The sequence below is a fragment of the Aspergillus caelatus genome (genome assembly GCF_009193585.1).
Source record: "Aspergillus caelatus strain CBS 763.97 unplaced genomic scaffold BDV27scaffold_409, whole genome shotgun sequence".
NCBI lineage: Eukaryota > Fungi > Ascomycota > Eurotiomycetes > Eurotiales > Aspergillaceae > Aspergillus > Aspergillus caelatus.
Genome location: NW_022475672.1, coordinates 7,059 through 20,119, shown reverse-complemented (window position 1 = coordinate 20,119; position 13,061 = coordinate 7,059). Strand labels below are relative to the sequence as shown.

At 46.7% G+C, this 13,061-nt stretch overlaps 4 protein-coding genes across 4 annotated transcripts; 3 read left to right on the top strand and 1 right to left on the bottom strand.

Annotated features, from left to right (window-relative positions):
* The first annotated feature begins 300 nt into the window (after positions 1–300).
* On the top strand, positions 301–1,003 carry BDV27DRAFT_80797 (uncharacterized protein). Its single transcript, XM_032077647.1, has 2 exons — positions 301–491; positions 701–1,003. Exons 1-2 carry the CDS (start codon positions 349–351, stop codon positions 903–905), a joined length of 348 nt encoding a protein of 115 aa, XP_031920815.1. The 5' UTR covers positions 301–348; the 3' UTR covers positions 906–1,003.
* A 408-nt stretch (positions 1,004–1,411) lies between these two features.
* On the bottom strand, positions 1,412–3,115 carry irs4 (the record flags this gene model as incomplete). The annotated part of the gene is made up of 1 exon (XM_032073665.1): positions 1,412–3,115. The coding sequence occupies one exon, from the start codon at positions 3,113–3,115 to the stop codon at positions 1,412–1,414; it is 1,704 nt and encodes a 567-aa protein (XP_031920814.1).
* A 1,637-nt stretch (positions 3,116–4,752) lies between these two features.
* BDV27DRAFT_80866 (putative C2H2 transcription factor) lies at positions 4,753–7,698 on the top strand. The gene is made up of 5 exons (XM_032077648.1): positions 4,753–5,429; positions 5,484–6,072; positions 6,126–6,392; positions 6,446–6,590; positions 6,644–7,698. Exons 1-5 carry the CDS (start codon positions 5,083–5,085, stop codon positions 7,567–7,569), a joined length of 2,274 nt encoding a protein of 757 aa, XP_031920813.1. The 5' UTR covers positions 4,753–5,082; the 3' UTR covers positions 7,570–7,698.
* A 168-nt stretch (positions 7,699–7,866) lies between these two features.
* On the top strand, positions 7,867–11,478 carry BDV27DRAFT_138786 (DNA ligase (ATP) DNL4). The gene is made up of 7 exons (XM_032069320.1): positions 7,867–8,020; positions 8,087–10,191; positions 10,244–10,375; positions 10,433–10,565; positions 10,618–10,723; positions 10,774–11,212; positions 11,272–11,478. Exons 1-7 carry the CDS (start codon positions 7,941–7,943, stop codon positions 11,295–11,297), a joined length of 3,021 nt encoding a protein of 1,006 aa, XP_031920812.1. The 5' UTR covers positions 7,867–7,940; the 3' UTR covers positions 11,298–11,478.
* The last annotated feature ends 1,583 nt before the right edge of the window (positions 11,479–13,061 follow it).

Genomic DNA, 13,061 nt, shown 5'->3' with positions numbered 1-13,061 from the left:
TTCAAGACTTTCACCGCGAGTGTTCCCGACATTGACGACTAGTAGATACTCGGATTGCGCATCATTACTAGGGGAAGCATATGACAACGGGGATCCCCAAGGAAGTGTTTATTTCGATACCCGAAGAGGTGGTCTGATATACGCCGTACAGCGTCGAGAACTGGGGTGTAGTACTGGGGCTTAATCATCCATAGCCAAACGATTCAAATCCCGAACGCTCACACTTCGGGATTTGCTTTTGTCCCCAAGAAAGCGTAAAATGTGGCGGACGATTCGCGCGATTAGTCAAAAAGCATGTTCCTCTTGGTTCCCCTGAATTGAAGCTTCCTCGAATGTGGTAGTCAAAAAATGCAATGCATTGATCCAAAGCTAAAGTTGAGTTATGAAAACAAGAAACAAGAACTTGTCTCTGCTCTCTTTTGCTTTTCGCTTTCTCTTCTCTCTCTCTCTCTCTCTCTCTCTCTCTCTCTCTCTCGCTCTCGCTCTCGCTCGTTCGTTCTTCCGTTCGTCTCTGCTCAATTTTTCCTGATCAGGTTAGCTTCCACACTCGTTTTTTGCTTTCTTTGGCTGCGTTAAACTGCTTTCGGACGACAGTCGACGGGGCCATGGCCTGATCGCATATATCACGTGATGCATACATACATACATACATTGTCATAATCGATACAGTGGTTACATTACTGACTGACACCAGTACTAGTATACATACCGGTGGCTTGCCACGTTTACACACACACACACACACACACACACACACACACACACACACACACACACACACAGAGTTAATCACGATTATTCCCTCATTTATTATGTCTGCGAATGATCAATTCATATCTTCCCCGTACCCCGTACAAGAACGAATAGGTGAGATAAAAGGGGTGAGCGAACGAAAAGCCAAGTGACCCAGGGAGATCGATAGATCGATTTGATAACAAGGCGCCAGGATGGTTAGCTTGTGCCTTGAAGATCTCGGGGCAAAGGAGGACTAATCGATCGACACGCCTTAGGTGAACTCTAATTGAATGAAGACCCGCGCCAACTTAAGGTAGGTACTAGTAAGTACACGACACGCCATTCCCGGATGCATTCCGGTCCAGAATGGAGATATCCGGTCGGGAACCTTTGTCGACTCCCGTCCGTACGCAAGGATACACTGGAGCCCGATTGTCTCCGAGTGTTCACCGTGATACGCACATTCTGGTCAGCTGAAGATACCTATCAAATCAATCCAAGGCGGGTCGAGTCATGTTGACACTACCCTACAGGCAACTAGTAATGTCCGATCCGACTAGTGCGAACTAGGTTCTTACTCTAACTACTGAGGTAGTATTGCTCTCGAAATAGAATTACTGTCCTCCATATCTGGATCATCCTTTACGAATGATATGGAATGGAGCCCACCGCCACGTCAGGAATGGAAGTCAATGTCGCGTAAACTAATCCCAGGCACACGCTTCACGCTGCCCCAGACACTGTCCGGAACTTTCACAGGCAGTTTGTGTCCCTTCAGTTGCTGATCAATCAACCACATCCCAACAACGAACTCCTCTTTTGTTAGGAGCCCAATCTTTTGTGTATCAACTAGATCCCAGATCTGCTCCAGCACGAAGGATTGGAGGCGACTCCGAGACCAGATGTCTCGAACCACAATGTTAACTACCATCTCCGAGGTATTTGAAGGCCATATGTCTCGCAGTGGATCATGTTCGGAACATTGCCTGTCCACTTCTTCTTTGGTAGGAACGAGGAGCCCCTTATTGGCCGCCCATACGCCCTCGTAGCGTTTTCTCTCCTTCTCCGTAAGCTCGCTCCGCCATCTCTTCCGATCGCCTTCGTGATGTTTATGTGGGTGTTTCCGTATGATATGTGTTCTATGTCGGTGGTGACTATCATCTTCATCGTCCGACTTAGCAGGGTTTCGGAGTGTATGTCGCAAAGGGCTGGATGGGCTTCGAGATTGGGAAAACTCTCTCCCATTGTTGTGAAAACGTAATATTGAACGCGACCTTGCTTGACGGTGCGGAGGGGGAGGTGGTGGGCCCTTCCTTGTAGGTGGTGCTCGGGAGGATGCCAATGATGATGCGACGATTGCATCTGAAAGGGCGCCTTCACTCAAACTAGTTGAATCATCAAGCACACTCGGAGTACTGCTATTATGTCGTCGATCGTAAATCGACGAAGCGGTCGGGCTTAATGATCGGCTTGGGACACCATTCTTCACCAGAAGGGCTCGATGATTACTTAAACCACCGTTAGGCGTGGGTGATCCGCCAGGCCGTGGAGGCAATACAGGAGCTTTCTCATTTGATGAGGTAGATAGATCCTCGGAGGGACCGAAGGAGCAAGAACTTAGTGGCTCGAGGGAGGCCTTCAGTTCACTGGGCTGCCCGCTTCTAGTGGCAGGTTCCGCTGACCCTGGGCCGCCTGTGACTAGTCGTGATTTTCGAGGTGCTGGGGGTATTGGACGTGACTTTGCCACTGCATGTTGCGTAGAGTCTAGAGGTGTATTAGGTGGTTGTATGATCGGCTTTCGACGGATAGATAAATCTCGAGTCGGCCCAGCTTCCTCACCCTGGGAGTGTCGCCCGATCGGATTATTGTTCGTTGCGACGCTCTCGGCTGAGCTTGGACCGAACGCTTTCACATCTCGTACGTTGTTATCGTTCTTTGGCTGGTGTCCATTTGTGCCTCGTATCACACCACTAGTATCTGTGGTTGTTGCTGCATTTTTCCTATGTACAGGGACATGTTCCGCAGCAAACCGGGCGGCGATCTGCTGAGGGGATTCCGGTCTAAAAGTTGCTGGGCTCTTGCGAACACTCTCGAGAGCATTCTGAGAATGGGCAGTATACCTGCCGATCTTGTCCTTTACGGAACCAACTTCGGGTGGCACTTCGGCTTCAAGATCGGGACGGGGACCGGGGCCGAGATCATAGCTGTTGATATCAGCGGCTCCTCCGGTTCTGTGGGCGACTGCAGGCGAATTGCTTCTAGAAGCGCTTGTGCGAAAGGCAGTGGTGGCACCTTGCAGAGCCGTCACAGCATTATGAACATGGCCAGGAGATAAATGGGGAGCTACCCGCTGATTCGGAGCGGGCGTTGAATTCGCCATTCATGAGACCCGATTGAAGTCACTGAGATATCAAGGGAAGATGTGCAATGCTATACGTTTCATACAAATACTAAGAGATTCCAAAAAGGCATACTTGATCCACTCATGCATATAAGAACCTGGAGAGAACTGATGTTTGTACCTGCGGCAACAAATTAGAGACAACAACTTGAGCTGTGCTAAGAAGTCATCTGAGGGGCTAGTCTGGATCAGGTAATCAGCTAACCATCTACGGAAATAGTAGTTCTGGACCACTCAAGCCCTGAGGAGCATTTTACTGCGGAGTACGGAGTACTTTGTATGAAAATCAAGCAACAGTAACCATATATTAACCGACCAGCTCATAGCATACTACATTCTACTTGGCAAACCAAATTCATTTACTCTTATGACTATTAATTGCTCAGAATCATGTTATATTCAAGCAATACACACTCAACCAATCTGCCTTCTTTTCCCTTAATAATATTTTGTTTTTGGAATTAACCTTACTTTCCCTCCCCTTTTCTCCTTTTTCCACATTTAACCGAAAGGTAAGACAACCGGCAGTGCGGGGAATTTCGACCAATGCTCATTGTCCAATCACGGGGTCCCCGCTCTTACTCTTAGTACAGGATGTAAGTTAGTATTCTGGAGAAACATTCAATTGACCCAAATATTCTTCCCCGCTTCTAACCCTTTCAAATTGCCCTTCGACGTAATCCAAGCCCGGAGTTGGAACTAGTGGTTCGATCCACTGCCTTGAAAGATTGTTGCTTGAAGAACTTTCATCTACCTGCTCCCGATCAGGGTTCGAATACCTCAAGCCGGCCGATTATAGTGATGAAATGCCAGCATCGCACGGTCTTTCGTGATGCACCTCTCGCCACTTTTGTCATACGGCGATCTGTTTTTCTATCCGAGGTGCCATGCCAAAATCTCAAGCACTGCCTGCCTTAAGGAACAATCGTCCGTGAGACGCCATGTCCCCGGAGAACAGCGACGCTGGCCCAGGTATGAATTCGGCTACATACTCCTTCCTTCAAGGACTTCCTGAAGATCCCCTGTGAAAGACGTAAGAGGACACACAGAAGAAGTAACCAAACACGTGGTAGCAGTTGCAAACCGCCATGAGGCCGAAGAAGCGACATTGAGTGATAGGAACAACTACGACCATGAGGTACAGCCCACTTCTACGGGCTCCAGTCAAACTAAATGTTCTATCTGTCACAGCACCTTTAGGCGACCGGAGCATTTAAAGCGTCATTTTCGCAGTCATACTAAAGAAAAGCCCTTTGAATGTACGCAGTGCGGCCGGCATTTCTCGAGAACGTATGTTTCTAATTTCAAATAAGCAGAGAACGATTCGATATCTCATAGATAAGTTACAACTGACATTGGCCAGTGACACACTCCATCGTCACGAGTTGAGTCACCATACCCTGGGACCAGAAGGGGGGAAGGACCGCACACATCGGATTACGGTAAAGACGTTTCGGGCTTGTTTCAAATGCGCCGTAGCAAGAGTGCGATGTAGCGGAGGAACACCATGCATCCGTTGCGATAATCGATCACTGGAATGTCAATATCCAACCGAGAGACGATCTAAAGCGAAAGCGCGGAAACAGTCATCCCGGAATCAAGACTCTGTGGATGGCTCGCCCGAGGAGCTGGTTTCTGGTCGAGCCCGCTCTCCTTCTGCGGCAAATCCAGACATCCCTCTCGCACAGGACAAGGAAAAACCATCTTCCCAGATTCCCGGCTACCAACTTGGTCAATTCCAGATCCAGCTGTCTGGGCAAAGCTCTTCCAAAACCACTTCCAGTTCTCGGGAAAACCTCAATGAACACCTTAATGACCCCCAAGATAGCCGACGATCTTCTAAACCAGGGAATTTGGATCTATCTAATAGTAATGGGGTGATAGATGTTGCGCGATTTCCTTTTGATTCTTACACAGGAGTAAATCTTCAGCAGCTGTATCCGCAGATGCCCACGTCGGACATTCGGGCAACACTCTCAGGTGACCAAGGAGCTCGATTAAACCATCAGTTTCAACCTGAAGTACCAGGTTCTAATATCAATATGGGTATGATGGTTGCACATAACCAACAGCTACAGTTGGGGTTCCCACAGCCCTACTTGGATCCCGCAATGGCCTCAACGATCAACTGGCTTTCGAACGATTTGTTGCTTGATACGCCCGGTGACCACCCTACTGCAGACCGTCATCCCCCGCATTCTTCGCAAGGAGGGACTATCGACAGCTCCCTGGGCCAGGCATCATGGCTTCCCCCAGTTATCAGTGCGGACCAAACTAGTCCATCTTTACCAGAGCATGTTTATCAGACTCCTTCTGGAAACACTTCGCTAAGTACTGATGTCGACAGCCCCAGACACTTTCCCCGCGATGCTGCTCAATCATCGACGCCCCAATCAAGGCCTTGCAACGCCTCCCAACGGTCAGCAGATTCGTACATAGACGGAGGTGGCGCTCGGCTTCCGAAATACAGGCGGAAGCAAGATCCTGGACTAAGGCCTGCAAGTCTAATAGATATCCGGTCTCAGTTACATCAAACAGGCGGCCAGTATAAATTCTCGTTCCCTACCATCCAGGAACTTAGGGAGGAAACTTCATCTGAGGAAGTAGCCTTCAATTTTCAGATCGAACCTGCAATGTACGACAACATCTACCAGAGTTTTATCCAGCTGTGTTGCACCGAGAATTTTCTCTATCCCAAATTTGAAAACAACGTCTTTCCGCCTCGAGAAGCCCTGTCGCAGTTTATCGAACTTTACTTTGACTCTTTTCAGACAGTATACCCAATCTTACATGGCCCTACTTTCAACCCGAATGCATGTCATTGGCTATTGACAATGGCTGTGTCAGCAATAGGCAGCTATGCTGCCGGTATTGATGAACAAGATAATTGTTCTGCAGCGTTTCACGAGTTTCTCCGGCGAGCTATACACATTGAGGTATGAGTCTACCATGGTATCCAATTGAGGGCATCCACTGATTGTTATTAAAGAAAGAGAAGTGCCGACTAGGACGAACACCTCTCTGGCTTATGCAGACAATAATGCTAAATTGTGTCGGATTGCTTCACGGAAGCAATGAGCACAGTAGAGATTTTGCGTTGGATAGTATTGGTGAGCTAGTAAATATTTCGACGCGTGAGGGGTTGTTATGTGCTTTCACCCAGTCAAGGCTTCCACCAATGGACACTTCGCAGGACGCTCGTTGGGCTACATGGGTTGAGGATGAAACAAGGAAAAGAACAGGCTACTTCATATGGGTAAGATATAAAAACCGGAACTTGAGCGAGAACATAGTTGATAAAGATACTAGCTTTTGGACTGTATGCTTGCATACCACTTCGAAGGTCGGTTATTGCTCTCCCTTGACGATGGTCAAGCTCCACTACCATCAGACGAAAGCCTCTGGCGAGCAAGCTCCGCTGATGCCTGGAGACGACTTTACGACAAAACTACAGGTATCCCTTCTGTCTCTTTTCATGCGTAATTCTGTCTAACATGCGTCCCTTAGGCCGAGAGGAGGTTTCTCTTTACAACGCCGTGCTCACGCTGTATATTGAGAAGAAGCTTGTTGCTAATATAGGAGAATTCGGTCACATCTTGTTAGTCCACGCGCTTTACCATCGCATGTGGGAGGTGGGTGATTATTTTCGCCGGCCTTTGTCGTTCTGGAATCCAACTGCCAAGAAGCAGCCTATGGAGGCTGCGATTCCCTCAGGATCTGTTTGGCTACCGGGTATACCTTCGTATTCGAGGTGGCGTAATAGCGCATGTGATTGCCTGGATATCCTCCATTGGGCGGCAAATAGCACGATAGCTAAGGCATCTGGCCTCGAACACCCGACCGTCCTACATCTTCACGAAGCTCGGATTATATTACTCGTACCTTTTCGTGAGGTTAAGACCTTGGCAACATCACTAGCAACGGAAAAGGTTCGATGGAGCGCGCGCCAGCAGACGATTGAGTGGCATTATATACTTCGTTGGATCAAACACGATCAGTATAAGGCTCGGCTCGCAGTTATACACGCAGGCGCGTCTTTGTGGCATGTGCGAAGATATTCGACCGATGCATTCCATGAGCCGGTAGCTGTATTTCTTGCAATACTTACTCTATGGGCTTATGGCATGTGTCATTCACAGGTGTTTCCAGATACTAGGTCCCGCGGTGGGCCAGATGAGAACCTGCCCAGCGAGCCCACGTTCTTCCATATTGACCGTCCTTGTGACGATGAGCTGGTTCAGATCTTTGTTCGAGGAGGGCAGGGGATGAAGGGTAATATGACTGGCGTCGGGGATATATGTGCCCCCGAAGGCCCTAGACGGATTCTCCAAGTTGGCTGTGAGACACTTGCTGGTCTTGCTTCCTGGGGAATATCTAAGAGATTTATTGCAATCCTGACAAGGCTTGGGGATTTGATGACGTGCGACAAATAGCCTTGATGTACAGCTATAATGTCTTTCTTTCTCATCTTATCTTCTTTGACAACCCCTTCTTTATTAAGTTGCCCTAGTGCTCAATACCCTATCATAGCTTAGATTATGTTAAAGAGAAATAGATTTTGACAATGGTGACAACAAGGGGAGAATATACATGAATTTAGAAACCTTTGTCCAAAGGCGGTGATGAGCAAAATCCCATATGATGTCACATGTTTTGGGGGGAATCCAATCGTTAGGTTTTATCTTATCGTTGCCTATTGCAGCCTAGACCCCAAGCATGCAGATATAAACTATTATTCCATGCACGCTGCCCTCGAAACCCAGGTTCACTACCTAGATTTACAATCTAGTCTTTTGTATGCGACATGGATTCTGATGACGATTACAATGAGCCTGCCAATACTAATCCTCGCATTGAAGATGATCAGTCTGACCTAGATGAAAAGTAATACCGACAACTCTCACTTCCCTTCGCTGGACATTGCACAATTTGCTAATCAATTGGCGCCAGGTATCCCAACCGCCCACAAAATCATTCCACTACTTTGCCGTTTCATGTTTTGTTCCAGACGCTTTTCTATCCATTGAGTGAGATCAAAAAGAATCCAGCTGGACCTGCGCGCAAGAAGGTCGGCCCTCATGGACTGTCCAGCGCTAATCTGACTCCATTGGAAAGGCGGCGAGATGTTATCGACCGCTTCATCTCAAGATGGAGGAAGGAGGTCGGGGACGACATATATCCCGCGTTTCGATTGATTCTGCCCGACAAAGATCGGGATCGGGCAATGTACGGAATGAAGGAGAAGGCTATCGGGAAACTTCTAATCATAATAATGAAAATTGATAAGAATTCGGAGGATGCTCTCAATCTATTAAACTGGAAATTACCCGGACAGACGACTACGTCCACCATGGCTGGTGATTTCGCAGGTCGATGCTACGGTGTACTCTCGAAGCGGCCAATGCGCACGGAAGTGGGTGATATGACCATTGAGGAAGTGAATGAGAAACTTGATCTGCTATCCACGGCGTCTAAGGAAAATCAACAGTTGCCTATTTTGACAGAATTCTACCGACGGATGAATCCAGAAGAGCTCATGTGGCTTATCCGTATCATCCTGCGACAGATGAAGGTCGGAGCGACGGAGCGCACCTTCTTCGATGTGTTCCATCCAGACGCGGAAAATCTGTACAGCATTTCGAGTAGTCTTCGGCGCGTCTGTTGGGAACTGCACGATCCTAATATCCTGCTTGAAGCTGAAGATAGAGGAATCACGTTGATGCAATGTTTCCAACCGCAGCTGGCTCAATTTCAGATGCACTCACTGGATCGGATGATTAACCGGATGAGGCTGACGGAAGATGACCCGGTTTTCTGGATTGAGGAGAAGCTTGATGGAGAGCGTATGCAGCTTCATATGGATTCGAACTGTTCGGTAGCAGGGCGTAGAACGTTTCGCTTCTGGTCAAGAAAAGCTAAGGATTACACATATCTCTACGGACATGGCATACAAGATGACAATGGTGCTTTGACAAGACATCTCAACGATGCGTTTGCAGATGGAGTGGAGAGCTTGATTCTGGATGGCGAAATGATTACTTGGGATACTGAACAGGATGCCATTGCCCCCTTTGGCACTCTTAAGACGGCCGCATTATCCGAACAGAGAAACCCATACTCGAGCACTACCCGGCCATTGTTCCGTGTATTTGACATACTGTATTTGAACGGACGTGATCTGACAAGATACACCCTTCGTGACCGCCGGAACGCATTGCAGAAAAGTATCAAACCTGTTCATCGCAGGTTCGAAATCCACCCTTACGAAGAAGCTACGGGCAAAACTGAGGTCGAAGAGGCACTGAGAAGAGTTGTGGAAGAGGCTTCCGAGGGCTTGGTACTTAAGAATCCCAGGTCACCCTATCGCCTGAATGAAAGACACGATGACTGGATGAAGGTTAAGCCGGAATATATGACTGAGTTCGGAGAATCATTGGATGTCGTCGTGATCGGAGGGTACTATGGATCAGGTCATCGGGGCGGTGGCCTTTCAAGTTTCTTATGTGGGTTAAGGGTCGATGATGCTCATTCCTCACAAGGAGGATTGGCATCTAAGTGTTATTCTTTCTGCAAGGTAGGAGGCGGTTTTACTGCAGCTGATTATGCAAACATCAGGCACCATACAGACGGTAAATGGCACGAGTGGAAACCCAAGAAGCCTCCCACGACATACATGGAACTGGCAGGCGGAGATGCGCAGTATGAACGCCCAGATATGTGGATAAAGCCCGAAGACTCGGTGGTTCTCTGCGTTAAGGCAGCTTCAGTAGCTGTCAGCGATCAGTTTCGTATCGGACTGACGCTACGCTTTCCGCGCTTCAAAAAGCTGCGTATGGACAAAGATTGGAAAAGCGCTCTCTCAGTCCAAGAGTTCCTCGACCTCAAAGCCAATGCGGAACAAGAGCGCAAAGAGAAAGAATTTAATGTGGATAGTTCACGCAAGAAACGGGCGAAGAGGGATAACAAGAAGCCTCTAGCTATTGCAGGGTACAATGCGGAAGCAGAAGCTCAGTACGCCGGGCCATCTGGACATATCTTCGAAGGGCTAAATTTCTGTACGTTGGAAGACCGGGTGTATCGTCAAGGCACGAACTGATCAAGTTACAGACATTACAACCGACTCAAACACACCAGTCAAAAAGTCAAAGGCGGAGTTAGAACAGCTCGTGAAGGCTAATGGTGGCAAGTTCTTTCAGACGAGTAATGCTGCTCCTAGCACAATTTGTATCGCGGACAGAAGTATGCGCGCCATGGGAGACTCCTTGAACCATTAGCATCAACTCACATATTATGCAGAGACTGTAAAAGCCGCGTCTCTTCAAAAAAGCGGCAAGGTCGATATTATCCGGCCCTCTTGGATTCTGGATTGTATCAGACAGAGTGAAATTGATGCGGGTTTGCCTGATTCTCTTCTTCCTCTTGAACCCAGGTACGTTAATTCAGTCTGGAACAGGGTTCCTGGTCTACTAATGCGCACCCAGACACGTCTTCTTCGCGACACAGGACAGAAAGGAGGAGATTGCAGCGAGCATTGATCGGTTCAATGATAGCTATGCCCGCAACACCACCAATGACGAGCTCAAGGAGGTAAGCATCCCGCTCAGAATAGGATACTATAACTTCCTGACTGTGACAAGATCTTGAAGCAGATGAGCAATGATCGTCACTTTGATGTTTCCCAGCATCCCGAAATCGCCCGGAAACTCAACGAGCGTATTCAGGAGAAAGTCAATGCCGGATGGGAGATGCCTTCCGGATGGCTATTCAAAGGTCTGACCGTCCTCTTTCCTCAGAATGACAAAGTGGACGATGCAGAAGTAGACGAGACGCCAGAAATCCATCAGAAATACCGTCTTCATCTAGCACGCAACACTGCGCAATTTGCGGGAGCGAGTGTTGTGGATTCGAAATCTTCGTCGGTTACTCATATCGTCGTAGCTCCGGATAGCTCATCTTTAGACGTCTCTGCGATCCGCAAATCATACTCTGCAAAACCGGGGAAGAAGGTGCCACACCTCGTCACTGCTGAATGGGTAGAAGAGTGCTGGAAACAACGGACGCTGTTGGATGAAGAGGGTATGTTGAAGCCCGATCATAATACACTAGGACTCCTCCATTCTAATCATTTCCTACAGGGTTCCAGCCTTCCAGAGGTACCTAAATGGGCACCTCGCATCATCCACATCTACAGTAAGAATGAACTCAGTCGTTGGGCATTTCCCATGGGCTTAAACCAAATCCAAATGCGTACACCGGTGCTGCCAATGTACAACATGCCTTCCCAATTGTACATACATACGTACCCCCAGTTTTGCATAATGACACTCTCACTTTGGAAGAACTGAAAAAGACCACATAACCTATCCTACTTGCCCGGCTACTTGGTTATCTGCAATACTGCCCAAACACGGAACACGGCGGGAGTTTGCTCTAGAGAACGGCGTAAAGTTAAGCCCGACCAGAGAATCCATCTTCTACCATTGGACAGAGATAAGGCCTACAGGGGAGAACGAGACTTGGCCACACTGCAAACAGAGGAGAAATAAGATCAATCCATGGATAAATATTACATGGCTCATGTATTACAGCGTGAATGAATACCATACAGTAAGATAATAAATAACGTAATCCACGGCCGAGCCGGCACTACGGCCGAGCCGGCAGGTTTTCAAACTATCTACTAGTATTTGAAGCTTTTCAACAACAAACACTATTAAATTTGACTTATTAAAAATATAAAAAAATAGCTATTTATTAGGGCAATTTCGAATAGTATGTCCAATAATCCCACAGCCGCTGCAGTATTGAGGGGCCTGTTGTTGAGGCATAGGTATAGGTTACTCAGGCTGCTTATTAAACTATGTATTAAACTGCTGAACGTGATTTTCTTCTTTCTATATTATTAAAAGGCTATTGTTCCCTATTATAGTACGTTTTCTAGCTTTTTTCTTATATTTCCGCTTGTTCTTAGCTCGTACAGTCTTGATTTCTTGTTGTAAGAGAAGATTGGTATGTATGGCCATTTGCGCAGCTTTTTCAAGGTGTTGAATATAAGTAATTGGACTGCTAGAAAGCTTCCGCTTTGTATTAAGACTATTCTATAGACTGCAGATCTTCCGGTCTAGCTGACAGATATTCTGAGGAGTTTAAAAAGCAGAGGAAATTAAGCCTTCAGCTAGTAGTAGTGTTGGTGTACATAGTTGAAAGTTCAGCTTTGAAAGAACACACTTTTGATTAAATAGCTTAAGTCCTGCTTCTGTAAAACTACTGCAGATCTTCTCTGAAGTAAATACTTTAGCGTGTGTATCTGGATATAGAGATAGAAAATCTTCTTTATCAATATAATTGTTGCCGGCAACTATATATTCTTCAGGGAGCTTTCTATATATAAGTTTAAGTAGGCCAAAAACACTAATATTAAGTGGTTGAAGAAGCTGTGAAGCATGCGCAGATATATAGAGACAGATAATAGTATTCTGCTTGCAGAAGTTATCGAAATCAGTAGTCAGATAGCTACTATGACTATTAAGAATAAGTAGTCATTTAGCATCGGTTATATAGCGCTTAGAGCAGGGTTTAAATAAATCTCTTAATCAGCGAAGGTCTATTTGATCTGTTATCCAGCTATTTTTACTGGTTATAATCCACTAGTCTTTAGTAAGTTTAGGTTCTTGGAACCAGATAGCTTGTTGATAGCTTGCTTTAAGTATAATAACTGGCGGTATATATATACCTTTTGAATTAACTGTTTCAATGATTATAATCTATTCATAATTACCTTAAATAACTCTGTGTGGTCGCTCACTGTACTCAACAGCAGTAATTATTTTAGAAGTAGAGCAGAGACCTATTATAAAGCCAATCTTATTAAAATTCTAGATATTATTTTTATGTATACTATATTCTTTAATAGCTGCTTGAACAG

Coding starts and splice junctions, on each gene's coding strand:
- BDV27DRAFT_80797 (XM_032077647.1), top strand. CDS start 349: ATGCAATGCATTGATCCAAAGCTAAAGTTGAGTTATGAAAACAAGAAA. Junction 492..700: donor TCTCGCTCTCGCTCTCGCTC/GTTCGTTCTTCC, acceptor CACCAGTACTAG/TATACATACCGGTGGCTTGC.
- BDV27DRAFT_80866 (XM_032077648.1), top strand. CDS start 5,083: ATGCCCACGTCGGACATTCGGGCAACACTCTCAGGTGACCAAGGAGCT. Junction 5,430..5,483: donor ACTAGTCCATCTTTACCAGA/GCATGTTTATCA, acceptor TGATGTCGACAG/CCCCAGACACTTTCCCCGCG. Junction 6,393..6,445: donor GAACAGGCTACTTCATATGG/GTAAGATATAAA, acceptor TAAAGATACTAG/CTTTTGGACTGTATGCTTGC.
- BDV27DRAFT_138786 (XM_032069320.1), top strand. CDS start 7,941: ATGGATTCTGATGACGATTACAATGAGCCTGCCAATACTAATCCTCGC. Junction 10,192..10,243: donor CTTCGAAGGGCTAAATTTCT/GTACGTTGGAAG, acceptor ATCAAGTTACAG/ACATTACAACCGACTCAAAC. Junction 10,724..10,773: donor CCAATGACGAGCTCAAGGAG/GTAAGCATCCCG, acceptor GACTGTGACAAG/ATCTTGAAGCAGATGAGCAA.